At 44.7% G+C, this 20197-nt stretch overlaps 1 protein-coding gene across 1 annotated transcript in view; it reads left to right on the forward strand.

Annotated features, from left to right (window-relative positions):
* Positions 1–20197, forward strand: part of LOC139255589 (VPS10 domain-containing receptor SorCS3-like) — a 450963-nt gene that overhangs the window by 369207 nt on the left and 61559 nt on the right. The window contains exons 18-19 of the mRNA XM_070873959.1: positions 8892–9078; positions 19596–19729. Of these exons, the coding sequence (XP_070730060.1) occupies positions 8892–9078; positions 19596–19729 (321 nt within the window). The remainder of the gene's footprint in view (positions 1–8891; positions 9079–19595; positions 19730–20197) is intronic.

Here is a 20197-nt window from a genome sequence, read left to right on the forward strand (position 1 = left end):
TGTATATCTGCACCGCTGCAATGGCAATATGGTGGTGTGTGGCCAGATACATTGTTTCATTATTTAAATTCTAAAATGGCAGCACAAAAACAAACCCAAAAGCAACTTTTGTACACAAACATAAGGATGCTGTAAAAGCAGGTCTGCAGCTTGTGCATTAAGGTTAGGGTTCTGGAGTGATCTTTGTGAGCGGTATCGAGGTCAAGGGCAGACTTTCCATCGTCACTGTGAGCTGACTGTGCATTTTTCTCCTTTCCTCGTCTCTTTCCTCCTAATTTCCTTCTCCTGCTCCATATCTATTTCCTCTTCACCACCTACACAGCTCTAGTATCAGCTGTGGCTCAGTGGGTAGCCCATTTGCCTCCGAGTCAGAAGGTTGTAGATTCAAGTCACACTCCAGGAACTTAAGCACATAAATCTAGGTTGACTCTCCAGTGCAGTGCTGCGGGAGCACTGCACTGTTGGAGATGCCATCTTTTGGAAGAGACGTTAAACCCATCTGCCCTCTCAGGTGGATATAAAAGATCCCATTGCACTATTTCGAAGAAGAGCAAGGGAGATATCCCCGGTGTCCTGGCCAATCAATCCTTCAATCAACATAACAAAAACAGAATTTCTGCTCATTATCACATTGCTGATTGTGGGAGCTTGCTGTGCGCAAGCTGGCTGCTGCGTTTCCCACATTACAACAGTGACTACACCCCAAAAGCATTTCATTGGCTCTAAAGCATTTTGAGACGTCCGGTGGTCATGAAAGGCGCTATATAAATGCAAGTATTTCTTTCTTTTACTCATCTTTCTTCTCTTACCCCTTCTTAGCTTATCTGTCTCCAGTGCCCCTCAAGCTTTATCCTCCTCCTCCTCCTTACTCCATTCTCTGCCATCCCAATACCCTTCCCTCTCACTCCCTGATCCAACCTTTAGCTGCTGGCTGCCGCACAGAGTCAAGACACCAGTGTAGCACATTAATTGCTCAAGTGATGTATAATTCATGCTTTATAACATATCATTTCTACGCCAAGAGCCAGCACTTTATTGCCAGATAAGAGCATTATCTGGCCCACAGTCTGGTGTTGATTTATGCAGGTGTCACTGTATGAGATAACTTGATTATCGGGCCATGCTCGATGCATACATGGATGGCACAAAGCTATTGTTTATATAATTACATTTAAGAATGCAAAAGTTTAAGTGAAACTTTTGAAGAGAAATTGCGCAGACTTTGATTCTCCATCGCTTATTTTGTCTCTTTACGTCCTTTTCTCTTCCTCCTCTTCCTCATTTACACTGAGGTGGATTCTTAGGATAAGGGGTCGACGATTTAAGACTGCGATTAGGAGGAATTTCTTCACTCAGAGGTTGTGCACCTTTGGAAATCTCTGCCCCTGTGGATACTAAATCATTGCGTATATTCAAGGCTGAGATAGATAGATTTTTGAACTCGAGGGGAATTAAGGGATATGGATATCGGGCAGGAAAGTAGAGTTGAGGTCAAAGATCAGCCATGATCTTATTGAATGGCGGGGCAGGCTCGAGGGGCTGTAGGGCCGACTCCTAGTTCTTAGATTGCACAGGTGCCTGGCACCGTCCTATACATGTAATTGATCTTCATGTGCAAGCCTTCATGTTGAGATCCAGTAACATGTTCAGTCATGGCGGGTAAGGAGGGGAGTGGGGGCGGGGGCGGTGGACAGTTTGACAGCCAAGCCAGAAACTGTCCTAACCCAACATCCACACACTTATGTCAACAGAATAGGATCAGGAGTAGCAACCGTGGGCAGCTTTCCCCTCCCTATCCCTATTCTGAGGTCACATGTCACACCACTGCTAATAAACCGCCTGAGATCCACTGACTCAGAATAGGGATCAAATCTGGTGTCTTCTGCTCGCGTGGCTCAGTGCTGCAGCAGGCAATGTATTCACCCACCAACTCTTTGAGGAACTTCCATACCCTCCACCTCTACCAGCTAGAAGGACAAGGGCAGCAGGCGCATGGGAACACCAACACCTCCAAGTTCCCCTCCAAGTCACACACTATCCTGACTTGGAAATATATCGTCGTTCGTTCATGGTCGCTGGGTCAAAATCCTGGAACTCCCTCCCTAACAGCACTGTGGGAGCACCTTCACCACACGGACTGCAGCGTTTCAAGAAGACGGCTCACCACCACCTTCTCCAGGGCAATTAGCGACGAGCAATAAATGCTGGTTTTGACAGTGACACCCACATCCCGTGAACGAACAAAATAAATATATCTTTTAGTTTCAGTGATAAATAGCCAAAGTAACTCATTGGACATAGAAACATAGAAAATAGGTGCAGGAGTAGACCATTCGGCCCTTCGAGCCTGCACCACCATTCAATATGATCATGGCTGATCATGCAACTTCAGTACCCCATTCCTGCTTTCTCTCCATACCCCTTGATCCCTTTAGTTGTAAGGGGCACATCTAACTCCCTTTTGAATATATCTAACGAACTGGCCTCAACAACTTTCTGTGGTAGAGGATTCGACAGGTTCACAATTCTCTGAGTGAAGAATTTTCTCCTCATCTCGGTCCTAAATGGCTTACCACTTATCCAAAGACTGTAACCCCTGGTTCTGGACTTCCCCAACATCGTGAACATTCTTCCTGCATCTAACCTATCCAATCCCATCAGAATTTTATATGTTTCTATGAGATCCCCTCTCATTCTTCTAAATTCCAGTGAATATAAGCCTAGTCGATCCAGTCTTTCTTCATATGTCAGTGCTGCCATCCCGTGAATCAGTCTAGTGAACCTTCGCTGCACTCCCTCAATAGCAAGAATGTCCTTCCGCAGATTAGGAGACCAAAACTGTACACAATATTCAAGGTGTGGTCTCACCAAGGCCCTGTGCAACTGCAGTAAGATCTCCCAGCTCCTATATTCAAATCCCCTCGCTATGAAGGCCAACATGCCATTTGCCTTCTTCACCGCCTGCTGCACCTGCATGCCAACTTTCAATGACTGATGTACCATGACCCCCAGATCTCACTGCACCTCCCCTTTTCCTAATCTGTCACCATTCAGATAATATTCTGCTTCCCTGTTTTTGCCACCAAAGTGAATAACCTCACATTTATCTACATTATACTGCATCTGCCATGCATTTGCCCACTCACCTAACCTGTCCACTCACCTAACCTGCAGCCTCTTAGCATCCTCCTCACAGCTCACACTGCCATCCAGCTTAGTGTCATCTGCAAACTTGCAGATATTACATTCAATTCCTTCATCCAAATCATTAATGTATATTGTAAATAGTTGGGGTCCCAGCACTGAACCTTGCGGTACCCCACTAGCCACTGCCTGCCATTCTGAAAAGGACCCATTTATTCCTACTCTTTGCTGTCTGTTTGCCAACCAGTTCTCTATTCCCGTCAATACATTACCCCCAATACTTGAATTTTGCACGCTGATCTCTAGTGTGGGACCTCGTCAAAGCCTTTTCAAAGTCCAAATACACCACATCCACTGGTTCTCCCTTGTCCATTCTACTAGTTACATCCTCAAAAGATTCTAGAAGATTTGTCAAGCATGAGGTTGGGGACAGGATCAAACAAGAAATGAGGGATGCGCGCAATAAAGGTACAGCAGTCATCATGGGCGACTTTAATCTACATATAGATTGGGTTCACCAAACTGGTAGCAGTACGGTGCAGGAGGATTTCCTGGAATGTATTAGGGATAGTTTTCTGTACCAATATGTCGAGGAGCTAGAGGGCTGGTCATCCTAGACTGGGTGATGTGTAATGAGAAAGGACTAATTAGCAATCTTGTTGTGCGAGGCCCCTTGGGGCAGAGTGACCATAATATGGTAGAATTCTTTATTACGATTGAGAGTGACCCAGTTAATTCAGAGACTAGGGTCCTGAACTTAAGGAAAGGTAACTTCGATGGTATGAGACATGAATTGGCTACAATAGACTGGCGAGTGATACTTAAAGGGTTGATGGTGGATAGGCAATGGCAAACATTTAAAGATCACATGGGTAAATTTCAACAATTATACATCCCTGTCTGGAGTAAAAATAAAACAGGGAAAGTGGCTCAACCGTGGCTAACAAGGGAAATTAAGGATAGTGTTAAATCCAAGGAAGAGGCATATAAATTGGCCAGAAAAAGCAGCAAACCTGGGGACTGGGAGAAATTTAGAATTCGGCAGAGGAGGACAAAGGTTTTAATTAGGAGCGGGAAAATAGAGTATGAGAGGAAGCTTGCCGGGAACATAAAAACTGACCTCAAAAGCTTTCATAGATATGTGAAGAGGAAAAGATTAATGAAGACAAATGTAGTCAGATTCAGGTGAATTTATAATGGGGAACAAAGAAATGGCTGACCAGTAACCCTAGGCTGACCAGTAACCCTAATGCTACCCACCTCCTTTTCCTTTCTGTCGATCCTTCCTGAATATTGAATACCCCTGGATGTTGAGATCCCAGTCTTGGTCACCCTGGAGCCATGTCTCCGTAATCCCAATTACATCATATCCATTAACAGCTATCTGCACAGTTAATTCATCCACCTTATTGTGAATACTCCTTGCATTGAGACACAGAGCCTTCAGGCTTGTTTTTTTAACACTCTTTGTTCTTTTAGAATTGTGTTGTAATGTGACCCTTTTTGATTTTTGTCTTTGATTTTTCTGTCCTCTACCTTTCCTTATCTCCTTTCTACCTTTTGCTTCTGCCCCTATTTTACTTCCATCTGTCTCCCGCATAGATTCCCATCCCCCTGCCATATTAGTTTAAACCCTCCCCAACAGTACTAGCAAACACTCCCCCTAGGATATTGGTTCCAGTCCTGCCCAGGTGCAGACCGTCCGGTTTGTACTGGTCCCACCTTCCCCAGAACCGGTTCCAATGTCCCAGGAATTTGAATCCCTCCCTCTTGCACCATTCCTCAAGCCATTTATTCATCTTAACTATCCTGCTATTTCTACTCTGACTAGCACATGGCACTGGTAGCAACCCTAAGATTACTACTTTTGAGGTCCTACTTTTTAATTTAACTCCAAGCTCCCTAAATTCAGCTTGTAGGACCTCATTCCATTTTTTACCTATATCGTTGGTACATATATGCACCACGACAACTAGCTGTTCACCTTCCCCCTCCAAAATGCTTTGCCTGGAGTGTTTTGTAACATTTCCGAGAGATGCGATGAAGCGCTCTGCAAACACAAGTCTTTCTTCAAGACCATCCACAAAGGCTACCTCTTTGACCAAGCTCCTGGCCACTCCACCTCCATAATTTCAATCCGTCAGCCTGTATCAAGTCCCTGATCACTCTCCTCCACCCCTGTAAAGTGCCATTCTTTAATTGCATTATATTTAACTCCAAGATGGTTTAATGGTACTTTCAAAAATTGCAGTTAACTTAAAAGGGCCTATGACGAGAGATTGAGTAGAATGGGCTTCTTTTCTCTGGAGTTTCGAAGAATGAGATGTAATCTCATTGAAACATATAAAATTCTAGGAGGGCTTGACAGAGTAGATGCTGGGAAGTTATTTCCCCTGGCTGGAGTGTCTAGAACTTGGGGGCACAGTCTCATGATGAGAGTCGGCCATTTAGAACTGAGATCAAGAAAAATTTCTTCACTTAGAGCGTTGTGAATCCACCCATACAGATTCCACATCAGCCAAGATAATGACCTTCATTACTATTGTGTTAATTTCCTCTTTAACCAGTAACGTTAGCCCACCTCCTTTTCCTTTCTGTCTATCCTTCCTGAATGTTGAATACCCCTGGATGTTGAGTTCCCAGCCTTGGTCACCCTGGAGCCATGTCTCCATGATGCCAATTGTATCATATTCATTCATTGCTGCCTGTGCAGTTAATTCGTCCACCTTATTATGAATACTCCTCGCATTGAAGCACCGAGCCTTCATGCTTGTCTTTTTAACACACTTTGCCCCTTTAGAAGCTTGTTGGAAACATAAAAACTGACTGCAAAAGCTTCTATAGATATGTGAAGAGAAAAAGATTACTGAAGACAAACATAGCTCCCTTGCAGTCAAATTCAGATGAATTTATAATGGGGAACAAAGAAATGGCAGACCAGTTGAACAAATACTTTGGTTCTGTCTTCACGAAGGAAGACACAAATAGCCTTCCGGAAATGCTAGGGGACAGAGGGTCTAGTGCGAAGGAGAAACTGAAGGAAATCCTTATTAGGCGGGAAATTGTGTTCGGGAAATTGATGGCATTGAAGGCCGATAAATCCCTGGGGCCTGATAGTCTGAATCCCAGAGTACTTAAGGAAGTGGCCCTCGAAATAGTGGATGCATTGGTAATCATTTTCCAACAGTCTGTCGACTCTGGATCAGTTCCTATGGAGTGGAGGGTAGCTAATGTAACACCACTTTTTAAAAAAGAAGGGAGAGAGAAAACGGGTAATTATAGACCGACCGGTTAGCCTGACATCAGGAGTGGGGAAAATGTTGGAATCAATTATTAAAGATGAAAGAGCAGCGCATTTGGAAAGCAGTGACAGGATCGGTCCAAGTCAGCATGGATTTATGAAAGAGAAATCAGGCTTGACAAATCTTCTGGAATTTTTTGAGGATGTAACTCGTAGAGTGGACAAGGGAGAACCAGTGGATGTGGTGTATTTGGACTTTCAAAAGGCTTTTGACAAGGTCCCCACACAAGAGATTGGTGTGCAAAATTAAAGCACATAGAATTAGGGGTAATGTACTGATGTCGATAGAGAACTGGTTGGCAGACAGGAAGCAGAGAGTGGGGATAAACGGGTCCTTTTCAGAATGGCAGGCAGTAACTAGTGGGGTGCCACAGGGCTCAGTGCTGGGACCCCAGCTATTTACAATATACATCAATGATTTAGATGAAGGAATTGAGTGTAATATTTCCAAGTGTGCAGATGACACTAAGCTGGGTGCCAGTGTGAACTGTGAGGAGGACGCTAAGAGGCAGCAGGGTGACTTGGACAGGGTTTGTGAGTGGGCAAATACATGGTAGATGCAATATAATGTGGATAATGTGAGGTTATCCACTTTGGTGGCAAAAACACAAAGGCAGAATATTATCTGAATGGCGGCAGATAGGAAAAAGGGAGGTGCAACGAGTCCTGGGTATCATGGTACATCAGTCATTGAAAGTTGGCATGCAGGTACAGCAGGTGGTGAAGAAGGCAAATGGTATGTTGGCCTTCATAGCTAGGGAATTTGAGTATAGGAGCAGGGAGGTCTTACTGCAGTTGTACAGGGCCTTGGTGAGGCCTTACCTGGAATATTGTGTTCAGTTTTGGTCTCCTATTCTGAGGAAGGACGTTCTTGCTATTGAGGGAGTGCAGCGAAGGTTCACCAGACTGATTCCCGGGATGGCAGGATTGATATATGAGTAGAGATTGGATCGACTAGGCCTGTATTCACTGGAGTTTAGAAGGATGAGAGGGGATCTCATAGAAACATATAAAATTCTGACAGGACTGGACAGGTTAGATGCAGGAAGAATGTTCCCGATGTTGGGGAAGTCCAGAACCAGGGGACACAGTGTAAGGATAAGGGGTAAGCCATTTAGGACTGAGATGAGGAGAAACCTCTTCACTCAGAGGGTTGTTAACCTGTGGAATTCTCTACCGCAGAGAGTTGTTGATGCCAGTTCATTGGATATATTCAAGAGGGAGTTAGATATGGCCCTTATGGTTAAAGGGATCAAGGAGTATGGAGAGAAAGCAGGAAAGGGGTACTGAGTTGAATGATCAGCCATGATCATATTGAATGGTGGTGCAGGCTCGAAGGGCCGAATGGCCTACTCCTGCACCGATTTTCTATATTTCTATGTTTCTATCCCAAAGGGCTATGGATACTAAATCATTCAAGGTTGAGATAGATAGATATTTGGACTCTAAGGGAATTAAGGGATATGGAGATCGGGCAGAAAGTGGAGTTGAGGTCAAAGATCAGCCATGATCTTATTGAATGGCGGAGCAGGCCCAAGGGGCCATATGGCCTACTCCTGTTCCGAGTTCTTATGTTCTATGTAAAATGATTTGTATGCAATAAAAACTGGGATTTCCATTTGTAATTGTTATCAAACTGAACAAACGTGCAAGTTTTTTGTCCGTGATAATCTATCAAAGTAGAACTGCATAGATGTATTTAGGGGGAAGCTAGATAAGTGCATGAGGGAGAAAGAAATAGAAGGATATGTTGATGGGGTGTGATGAAGTGAGGAGTTTCACGTGCAGCAGAAACACTGGCACGGACCTGTTGGGCTGATTGGCCTGTTTGTGTGCTGTAAATTCTTTATACTTCTAATTTACACTTGCGGTGAAAAGAAAGACTTGCATTTATATAGCACCTTTCATGACCACCGGACATCTCAAAGCGCTATATAGTGAAGTCACTGTTGTAATTTGGGAAACGTGGCAGTTTGCGCACAGCAAGATCCCACATGATAATGACCAGATAATCTGTTTTTGTTATGTTGATTGAGGGATAAATATTGGCCAGGACACTGGGGATAACTCCTCTGCTCTTCTTCGAAATAATGCCATGGGATCTTTTAGTTCCACCTGAGATGGCAGACGGGACCTCGGTTTAACATCTCATTTGAAAGACAACATCTCCGACAGTGCAGCGATCCCTCAGCACTGCACTGGAGTGTCAGCCAAGATTATTTATATGCTCAAGTTCCTGGAGTAGGACTTGAACTCACAACCTTCTGACTCAGAGGCGAGTGTGTTACCCACAGCGGGCACTAGATGATTGTGGTGTGATTTACAAGTTTCCCCTTCTTAGCGTAAAACAAACTATCTGCTCTTGTAATAATACAATATTGGGTCTATCTACTGCTTTTCAACTTGTACTGAACAGTCTGCTAACCCGCCGATTGCATTGACACAGGGAGATGTTCCGAGGACCAGCTTACAGATGGAGTTTGGAGACGGCACAGCAGTGACCTACTCTAATCTCAGCTCGGTCGAAGGAGGGATCAAGCACATCTACAAGCATGGCGGGATCTATCGTGTCGTCGCTCAAGCAGTGAACAGTCTAGGAAACACCCGTGCCGTCCTGTTCCTACATGTAACGTGTAGGTCAATATTATAAAGATAGAAATGTACAATATAAACAGAAAATGCTAGAAATGCACAATGACGTCAACATATCGCGTAATGATTAGCATCAACTAATTGGGCCAAATGGTTTCTGTGCCGTGGATTCTAGGTAACTCCAGAGTCTAGTAGGCTTCCTGTTCTCACCCCACCACTTCCCTTCCATTCTGGATCATTCTGTTTCCAATGCTTTTTCAAAATGGCTAAGACGATAATTGAAACATTAGAGAGTAAGGCACTTTTCATCTATCTCCAGCATTTCAAAGTAGTTTAGCAGCTGACTAAACTCATGAGCTGCCTCTTTGTGTAAGTAGTTAGAGCGCATTTTGAACTTGAGATTTACATGTTGTCCTTATCCATCCCAAAACATGAAGCTGTCTTTGGTCTTCCGGACATTGACTGACCTGTGCACCTCCAGCATTTTCTGTTTTTATTTCGGGTTATTGAAGCAAACTTTTTATTTGTACAGGGTATTGGTGAGGCCACACCTGGAGTACTGCGTACAGTTTTGGTCTCCGTACTTAAGGAAGGATATACTTGCATTGGAGGCTGTTCAGAGAAGGTTCACGAGGTTGATTCCAGAGATGAGGGGGTTGACTTATGACGAAAGGTTGAGTAGGTTGGACCGATACACATTGGAGTTCAGAAGAATGAGAGGTGATCTTATTGAAACTTATAAGATAATGAGGGGGCTCGACGAGGTAGATGCAGAGAGGATATTTCCACTCATAGGGGAAACTAAAACTAAGGGACAGCTTCTTAGAATAAGGGGCCGTCCATTTAAAACTGAGATGAGGAGAAATTTCTTCTCTCAGAGGGTTGTAAATCTATGGAATTCTCTGCCCCAGAGAGCTGTGGAGGCTGGGTCATTGAATATATATATTTAAGGCACAGATAGATAGATTTTTGAGCGATAAGGGAGTCAAGGGTTATGGGGAGCGGGCAGGGAAGTGGAGCTGAGCCCAAGGTCAGATCAGCTATGATCTTATTGAATGGTGGAGCAGGCTCGAGGGGCCAAATGTCCTACTCCTGCTCCTGTTTCTTATGTTCTTATGTTCTTATAGCTGTAGCTGTGACTTATGAGGAGAAAAAGGAGCATGACTTGTATAGACACCAGAATAGCTTTAACACAGTAATAGGTTTCAGTGCAATTTCAGACGCCTGAGGAAAGATCTGCAATACTGTAGCTCACCCATCCCGGCTGGTTGGGGATAGAGGAACCAATCTGAATGTTCACCACCACTTTACCTGTGATATGAGAGGCCAGAGCTGGCACTGTAAACACTGCAACTTCCAAAGCATTACACCTCCCACCAAAAATAGAATAATCCCCGACTTTTAAAGTTCTGGTGGAAGATCTCAACCCCAAGCGTTAATTTGTCTTTCTTTTCTCTTTCCAGATGCTTGCAAGCATTCTGTATATTTGCAACATTTTCTGCTTTTGTTTCAGTCATTTCTTCCTTGAATACAAATTGGGATTTGTCCCTCTTTCCTGTGTTCTCGGCCAGTTGAGTTTGGGAGGCTAATATTCCTTCATTGTGATTTATCTTATGAGAGACTGCAGGGAAAAATCTTAGCCCTTTGGGTAACTGGAACAGCATTTCAGCTCTAAGACAAAGAACATAAATTCATGACTTACTTACATTTAAAAAAAACCTATGGACATTTGTCAATAGTCGTTTAAAGATGGTGCAATGTGCCATTGTGCTTGGAGTGTGCACACAGTTAAGTCCAAGGATATGGGTTCAGGTTCAAACGTACCCAGTTCATGACCTCAAGCAGAATGGAGGGACTTTTTGACAGGGAGGGATGGAAAATCGAGCACATCCTCAGGGCCGAAGGCAGAGAGCATGGGAATTGCTAGACGGAAAAAGACCAAGGTCCATCTAGTTTGCTGTAGTGGATAGTTAAAATAAACACTCAACACCAGGTCAGGGTTCGAAGAGTCCAGTCGACTTTATTTGCACTGGTGGGGAGACCGCTTGCTCTCTGTCTGTAGCCAGGCTTCTCTGATGATACAAAGTTCCAAGCAATCTTTTATACACATAATGATGTATTTCAGCCTCGTGCACAGTCCCTCCTATGCCATTTAATTGGCCCAAAGCCCACATGCACAGTTGCTGATTGACTAATCCCCTTTCACGTCACACAATCATTGGCCTAGGTCTCATACCAAATAGAGTTTCTCCAACGTGTTACCTCTGACCCCTTGCCCTGTTTAACTGCCCCTCCAACCCTCCTGTTTTTCAACAGTTTGGCTATTTGTAATTGTCCTCAGGTTACACAGCTTGCAACAGTTAATCATTCCCACATGTTATTCTTAGCATTATCTCTTCTGGCCATTAAGCAACTTAGAAAGCTGACCACTACAAAAGCCTATTTATCTCTTTTTAATCCCGAGACCCATTCTTAACCCTTTAATTATAGTAGAGCTCAAAAGCCCCACTTCATTCGACTTCTGCCACCCTGGGAGTCGCACAACATGATGATACTGGAGTTGTTGACTGATCAATCTGTGTCAAATTAGTCGACAACAAACTCTGACATGAGACACCAAAACCCCCAGCGATCGGAAGCTTTGGGAACCATTAGGTCCAAAGTCATATGTTCCTCCCAAGCAGGCTATGCTTACCATAAGTCATGCCTCAAATCGCTCATAAACTGCATCGCAAGATATTCTTTTCTGAAAGAAATCTATCTAATTTGTGCAAGAGTACTGATCTTTGGTGGCGGTTAAGTCGCGTTTGCTGTGGGCCAGTAGAAGGAGCTTTACTCTGCATCTGGCTATACAATGCCTAAAAATGCTTGATTGGGATTATAGGTGAAAGTGTTCCATCAGAGTGGCTTCCCCTGTGCTGGAGAGCTTGGCCAAGTGTGCCTGGCACTGGGACTGGTAATACCATGTGTTCCTAAGCTTGCCAAGTTCAGTAATAAGCAAGGCAATACACCCGCTATGCTATCAGGGTACATCCAGACGTGTACGCACCTCAGACACTGGCCTCACCAGGCATTCATAACCTCAGTAGATGACAGGACATCGATAATAACACAAGCAACAACAAAAGAATGCTGGCAGATAGTTTTACTGAGCATAATGAAGGGGAAATGTTCAAACCAGCCATTTTTTTCTTCTTCTCCATGGCAGCTGGTAATTATTCTGCCATTCACACCTCATCTACACTCATCTTTTGTTTCCTAACTTGCCCCATTACCATCTCATTTTTGCCCATCATCCCTTTTGTCTCTCTCATCTCTTTCCACCGTATCACAGACCTTCCCTTTTGTTCTTTCCTCCCCTCCCCCTTTTACTGCCCCTGCACTTCCTTAAGAATCTGTTACATTTTGAACTTTTCCAGTTCTGACGAAGGACCCCAGACCCGAAACGTTAACTCTGTTTCTCTCTCTACAGAAGCTGCCTGACCCGCTGAGTATTTCCAGCATTTTCTGTTTTTATTTCAGATTCCAGCATCCGCAGTATTTTGATTTTGTGAAAGCAGCCATTTAATGCTGCATTTTATTTAAAGGCGTAAATTGATCCAAATTTTGACTTCATTTACTTACAAGATACAGAGACCAACTGACTCTTTAAATTTCCCGAGCATATCGTGTTTTTAAAGTTCAGTATCTAAACGTTGCTCTATTCCCTGGTTTGCTGATGTACGTAACCTTGTATTTCTAAGCCTCCTAATGTCGTTGAGTACAAAATAAGCTGGATGCAGTTTGATGTTTAATGTTTATGGCAATCAAATGAACGGATCACTGCTTCGCAGAAATAGTATTGGTGACTTTTTATTTAATTTGCTGAACCCCTGAGTTGAAAGCAGATAGTGTTTAGTTTCTTAAGCAGCTTGAGGGGGAAAACTCATTTATTTTGTGTAATAATCAATATTTATTTATGTATTCGACTGGACTTCTCTTAAGTGCCAAGAGTTGCTTTCAACCTGATCTGACTTCCCACGCAATCATGCAGGCTCCGGTGAAAATGTCAGGTTTATTGAGGCCGAGGTTTGAAGTGAGGCACGAGTTACAGGGTTTTGGTATTTAACCTTCTCCTTTCCTCCGCTTCTCTTCCCTCCTCTCACGAAGGCCCCCTTTGATATGCGCCAGGTTCCATCGGGGCCGACAATTCTCAGGCGCCTCTCCCAAAAGGCGGTGAGCTTCAGCGGGCTGTTCAACACAGAGGGCGTCATAGCGAGCCCATCCCTCTCCTGGCCCGACGTTTGCACTGGGATTCTTGCCAGCCAGAATCATTGTATTACGACTGGAAACGGGAACCCACCCCCGTGCCCCTCAAGTGATTTTTCCCTTCCTAAACTGGGGGTGCTGAAGACAGTTGGGAGTATCCCAACTACCAATCCAAATCCAAGTCCTTGGAGGCTGGCACCGCTCACAGCAACAACTTGCATTTATATAGCGCCTTTAACATAGTAAAACACTCCCAAGGCGCTTCACAGGAGTGTTATCAAACACCGAGCTACAAAAGGAGATATTAGGGCAGAAGGTAGGTTTTAAAGAGCGTCTTAAAGGAGGAGTGAGAGGTTTAGGGAGGGCATTCCAGAGCTTAGGGCCTAGGCAGCTGAAGACATGGGCACCAATGGTGGATCCTACCCTCAAATGTGGAGAGACGTGAGTCCGGGGTCAGCGAGAGGCCTACAAAAGGCCGCGAGAGGCGTCGGGAGGTGCATGGAGAGACGTGAGTCCGGGGTCAGCGAGAGGCCTACAAAAGGCCGCGAGAGGCGTCGGGAGGTGCGTGGAGAGATGTGAGTCCGGGGTCAGCGAGAGGCCTACAAAAGGCCACGAGAGGCGTCGGGAGGTGCGTGGAGAGACGTGAGTCCGGGGTCAGCGAGAGGCGTGCCGGTGCAGCTACAGGGAGAGTGCAAAAAAGAAGTAGAAAGAAACAGAAAGGTGACGTCACAGCCAAGGGGATAAGTGATTGGCTGTTGATTGGTAAGTAGCTTTTCTTTTTTCTCTTCTATAACAGTGAGTAAACTTTAGCATTGTTGTTGCCAATTTAAGTTAATCTAAGGGTTAAGTCATGACAGGAGAGCTCGGTCACGTGTTATGCTCCTCCTGTACCATGTGGGAACTCAGATGACTACATGTGCGGGAAGTGTATCCGCCTCCAGCTCCTGACAGACCGCGTTGCGGTGTTGGAGCTGAGGGTGGATTTACTCTGGAGCATCCACGATGCTGAGAATGACGTGAGTAGCACGTGTAGCGAGTTGGTCTTACCGCAGGTGAAGGGTCCACAGCCAGTTAGGGAATGGAAGACCAGCAGGAAGAGCAGTGCAAGGAAGGTAGTGCAGGGGTCCCCTGCGGTCATCCCCCTGCAAAACAGATACACCGCTTTGGGTACTGTTGAGGAGGATGACTCATCAGGGGAGGGCAGCAGCAGCTAAGTTCATGGCACCGTGGCTGGCTCTGCTGCACAGAAGGGTGGGAAAAAGAGTGGGAGAGCTATAGTGATAGGGGACTCTATTGTAAGAGGAATAGATAGGAGTTTCTGCGGCCGCAACCGAGACTCCAGGATGGTATGTTGCCTCCCTGGTGCAAGGGTCAAGGATGTCTCGGAGCGGCTGCAGAGCATTCTGGAGAGGGAGAGTGAACAGCCAGTTCTCGTAGTACATGTAGCTACCAACGATATAGATAAGAAGCGGGAAGAGGTCCTACAAGCTGAATTTAGGGAGCTAGGAGTTAAATTAAAAAGTAGGACCTCAAAGGTAGTAATCGCTGGATTGCTAGCAGTGCCATGTGTTAATCAGAGTAGAGGGAGCAGGATAGTTAGAATAAATACGTGGCTTGAGCAGTGGTGCAAGAGGGAGGGATTCAAATTCCTGGGACATTGGAACCAGTTCTGGGGGAAGTGGGACCTGTACAAAAGGGACGATCTGCACTTGGGCAGGACTGGAACTGATGTCCTAGGGGTAACATTTGCTAATGCAGTTTGGGAGTGTTTAAACTAATATGGCAGGGGGATGGGAACCAATGCAGCGAGATAGGGTGAAGTAATATGGAGTCAGAAACAGATGGTAGAAAGGTAAAAAGCAATAGTGGAAGGCCGAGTAAACAAAGGCAAGAAACAAAAAGGGCCACACTACATCATAATTCTAAAAGGACAAAGGGTGTTAAAAAACAAGCCTGAAGGCTTTGTGTCTTAATGCAAGGAGTATCCATAATAAGGTGGATGAATTGACTGTGCAAATAGATGTTAACGGATATGATGTGGTTGGGATTACGGAGATGTGGCTCCAGGATGATCAGGGCTGGGAACTCAACATCCATGGGTATTCAACATTCAGGAAGGATAGAATAAAAGGAAAAGGAGGTGGGGTAGCATTGCTGGTTAAAGAGGAGATTAATGAAATAGTTAGGAAGGACATTAGCTTGGATGATGTGGAATCTATATGGGTAGAGCTGCAGAACACCAAAGGGCAAAAAACGTTAGTGGGAGTTGTGCACAGGCCTCCAAACAGTAGTAGTGATGTTGGGGAGGGCATCAAACAGGAAATTAGGGGTGCATGCAATAAAGGTGCAGCAGTTATCATGGGTGACTTTAATATGCATATAGATTGGGCTAACCAAACTGGAAGCAATACGGTGGAGGAGGATTTCCTGGAGTGCATAAGGAATGGTTTTCTAGACCAATATGTCGAGGAACCAACAAGGGGGGAGGCCATCTTAGACTGGGTGCTGTGTAATGAGAGAGGATTAATTAGTAATCTCGTTGTGCGAGGCCCCTTGGGGCAGAGTGACCATAATATGGTGGAATTCTGCATTAGGATGGAGAGTGAAACAGTTAATTCAGAGACCATGGTCCAGAACTTAAAGAAGGGTAACTTTGAAGGTATGAGGCGTGAATTGGCTAGGATAGATTGGCGAATGATACTTAAGGGGTTGACAGTGGATGGGCAATGGCAGACATTTAGAGACCGCATGGATGAACTACAACAATTGTACATCCCTGTCTGGCGTAAAAATAAAAAAGGGAAGATGGCTCAACCGTGGCTATCAAGGGAAATCAGGGATAGTATTAAAGCCAAGGAAGAGGCATACAAATTGGCCAAAAATAGCAGTGAACCTGGGGACTGGGAGAAATTTAGAACTCAGCAGAGGAGGACAAGGGGTTTGATTACAGCAGGGAAAATAGAGTACGAGAGGAAGCTTGCAGGGAACATTAAGATGGACTGCAAAAGCTTCGATAGATATGTAAAGAGAAAAAGGTTAGTAAAGACAAACGTAGGTCCCCTGCAGTCAGAATCAAGGGAGGTCATAATGGGGAACAAAGAAATGGCAGACCAATTGAAGAAGTACTTTGGTTCGGTATTCACTAAGGAGGACACAAACAACCTTCCAGATATAAAAGGGGTCAGAGGGTCGAGTAAGAAGGAGGAACTGAGGGAAATCCTTATTAGTCGGGAAATTGTGTTGGGGAAATTGATGGGATTGAAGGCCGATAAATCCCCAGGGCCTGATGGACTACATCCTAGAGTACTTAAGGAGGTGGCCTTGGAAATAGCGGATGCATTGACAGTCATTTTCCAACATTTCATAGACTCTGGATCAGTTCCTATGGAATGGAGGGTAGCCAATGTAACCCCACTTTTTAAAAAAGGAGGGAGAGAGAATGCAGGGAATTATAGACCGGTCAGCCTGACATCAGTAGTGGGTAAAATGATGGAATCAATTATTAAGGATGTCATAGCAGCGCATTTGGAAAGAGGTGACATGATAGGTCCAAGTCAGCATGGATTTGTGAAAGGGAAATCATGTTTGACAAATCTTCTGGAATTTTTTGAGGATGTTTCCAGTAGAGTGGACAAGGGAGAACCAGTTGATGTGGTATATTTGGACTTTCAGAAGGCTTTCGACAAGGTCCCACACAAGACATTAATGTGCAAAGTTAAAGCACATGGGATTGGAGGTAGTGTGCTGACATGGATTGAGAACTGGTTGTCAGACAGGAAGCAAAGAGTAGGAGTAAATGGGTACTTTTCAGGATGGCAGGCAGTGACTAGTGGGGTACTGCAAGGTTCTGTGCTGGGGCCCCAGCTGTTTACATTGTACATTAATGATTTGGACGAGGGGATTAAATGTAGTATCTCCAAATTTGCGGATGACACTAAGTTGGGTGGCAGTGTGAGCTGCGAGGAGGATGCTATGAGGCTGCAGAGTGACTTGGATAGGTCAGGTGAGTGGGCAAATGCATGGCAGATGAAGTATAATGTGGATAAATGTGAGTTTATCCACTTTGGTGGTAAAAACAGAGAGACAGACTATTATCTCAATGGTGACAGATTAGGAAAAGGGGAGGTGCAACGAGACCTGGGTGTCATGATACATCAGTCATTGAAGGTTGGCATGCAGGTACAGCAGGCGGTTAAGAAAGCAAATGGCATGTTGGCCTTCATAGTGAGTGGATTTGAGTACAGGGGCAGGGAGGTATTGCTGCAGTTGTACAGGGCCTTGGTGAGGCCACACCTGGAGTATTGTGTACAGTTTTGGTCTCCTAACTTGAGGAAGGACATTCTTGCTATTGAGGGAGTGCAGCGAAGGTTCGCCAGACTGATTTCCGGGATGGCGGGACTGACATATCAAGAAAGTCTGGATCAACTGGGCTTGTATTCACTGGAGTTCAGAAGAATGAGAGGGGATCTCATAGAAATGTTTAAAATTCTGACGGGTTTCGACAGGTTCGATGCAGGAAGAATGTTCCCAATGTTGGGGAAGTCCAGAACCAGGGGTCACAGTCTAAGGATAAGGGGTAAGCCATTTAGGACTGAGATGAGGAAAAACCTCTTCGCGCAGAGAGTGGTGAACCTGTGGAATTCTCTACCACAGAAAGTTGTTGAGGCCAATTCACTAAATATATTCAAAAAGGAGTTAGATATAGTCCTTACTATGAGGGGGATCAAGGGGTATGGCGAGAAAGCAGGAATCGGGTAATAAGGTTGCATGTTCAGCCATGAACTCATTGAATGGCGGTGCAGGCTCGAAGGGCCGAATGGCCTACTCCTGCACCTATTTTCTATGTTTCTAAATGACATACTACCATCCTCAGATATGCTGCATCCCTGGGATTTGTTCCTGGTCTCTGCAGTTCAATACAACATAAGGCAGTGCCCATGAAGCATTGTGGACAATCTGCGGGTTTCTTTTATAAGTGGTCCAATTGCTATAATGGGTAATTGCAGAGACTGGTATGGATTGCTCCTTTACGATAAAGAAGGATTCTATGATAATTCGGGTCCTCCGCTGTGCCACCACAGTGCTTACTATTAAAGGTAATAACTTGGCAGCATTAATACTTAAATTGCATCCGACTAAGTGTAATTTGTCAGTATGTGTCGTGCATTGTGAGCTAGATAGACCTGTGAATTTGATTAAATATTATCTGATTTTGACTGACAAATCACTCAATTTTAAACAGATTTTGATAGGAATTTGTGAATATGTTCTGAAATAAAATTGCGATTGTGTTTACAGTCAGCAGAATAAATCGCAAAATGGCCCTGAATTCGCGGCGGCCCCTACGGGCGCATACGAGGTGCGCACCGCCTGTAGGGGCCCTGCAAGTGCCAGGTTTAGGTGTGCCCAAACCCGGAACTTGCGATCTGTCAACAATCCTCTCGACAGATCGCACGCATCCGGAAGTAAAGGGCCTCTGCAGGCGGAGAGTCGGGCTATTTGCCCAACTCCTGCCTGGCGAATGCCCGTGAAATGCTTATGACTGTTAAAACCAGGTTTTATCAGCGTCAGTCTTTGGATATTAGTCAATGTTGACTGCCTTTTCTCTTTACAGATGCTAAAAGACCTGCTGTGAATCCCAGCATTTGCAGTTATTTTAAATTGACTTCTCTCAGCTTCACGAGCACAAAGTTCACCACACTGACAAAGAGCAATATTCTGATCATTTTGAACTATATTACATTGACTTCCATTTTTTAAAAATTCATTCATGGGATGTGGGCGTCGCTGGCAACATCAGCATTTATTGGCCATCCCTCATTGCCCTTGATGGTGAGACACCTTCTTGAACTGCTGCAGTCCGTGTGATGACAGTAGTTTCATCCTTTGTAGCGGTTTGTGACAACTGAGTGGCTTGCTAGGCCATTTCAGAGGCCAGTTAAGAGTCAACCACGTTGCTGTGGGTCTGGAGTCACCTATAGGCCAGACTGGGGTAAGGACAGCAGATTTCCTTCCCGAAAGGACATTCGTGAACTGGATAGGTTTTTACGACAATCCTGTAGTTTTATGGTCACCATTACTGTACTGAGACTTTTTAATTCCAGATTTATTTAATTAGCTGAATTTAAATTCCCCAGCTGCTGTGGTGGGATTTGAACTCATGTCTCTGGATCATTAGACTAGGCCTCTGGATTACTAGTCCAATAACATAACCGCTGTGCCACCGTACCCTAATTGCAAAAATCTGTGAAGAATAAATGAGAGGATATTAAGATATTGGTGCTTTTGTCTTCTTCCCCCATTCCCCCAGGTCCTATTGAGCATGTGCACTTGACTCTACCTTACGTTGCGATCACCAATCAGGAGGTGAATATGACAGCAGTGGTGTGGCCCAGTACCGCCGGTACACGCACCTACTTCTGGTGGCTGGAGAACAAGACCGAGGTTTGTGAACGTTACCATGAGCTTCAACACGCGGTCACCCAACAATTAGATAGCAATCAAACGTCACCACAACTACTGGTTATTTCTGGAATTCTCTACTCGACAGGGCTGAATCGTTGTGTATATTCAAGAATAAGAGCGATAGATTTTTGGAATCAAGGGATATGGGGATTGGGCGGGAAAGTGGAGGTCGAAGATCAGCCATGATCTTATTGAATGGTGGAGCAGGCTCGAGGGGCCATATGGCCTGCTCCTATTTCTTATGTTCTTAAGGTACCATTTGAAAAGGAAGTAGATAATTATATAAAAGGAAGAATGTCGAAGAGAAGAGGAAAAAGGGCAGACAAAATGGAATTAGGGTAGACAGTTCCAGCTATCATCCAAATAGACACGCTGAGCTAAAATATGGTAGAGATTGGTTTATCTCCTAATTCCTGCTTCACTCCTGCATTGATCCAGCCATTTCCT

Source organism: Pristiophorus japonicus, chromosome 3 (genome assembly GCF_044704955.1).
Source record: "Pristiophorus japonicus isolate sPriJap1 chromosome 3, sPriJap1.hap1, whole genome shotgun sequence".
Classification (NCBI taxonomy): Eukaryota; Metazoa; Chordata; class Chondrichthyes; family Pristiophoridae; genus Pristiophorus; species Pristiophorus japonicus.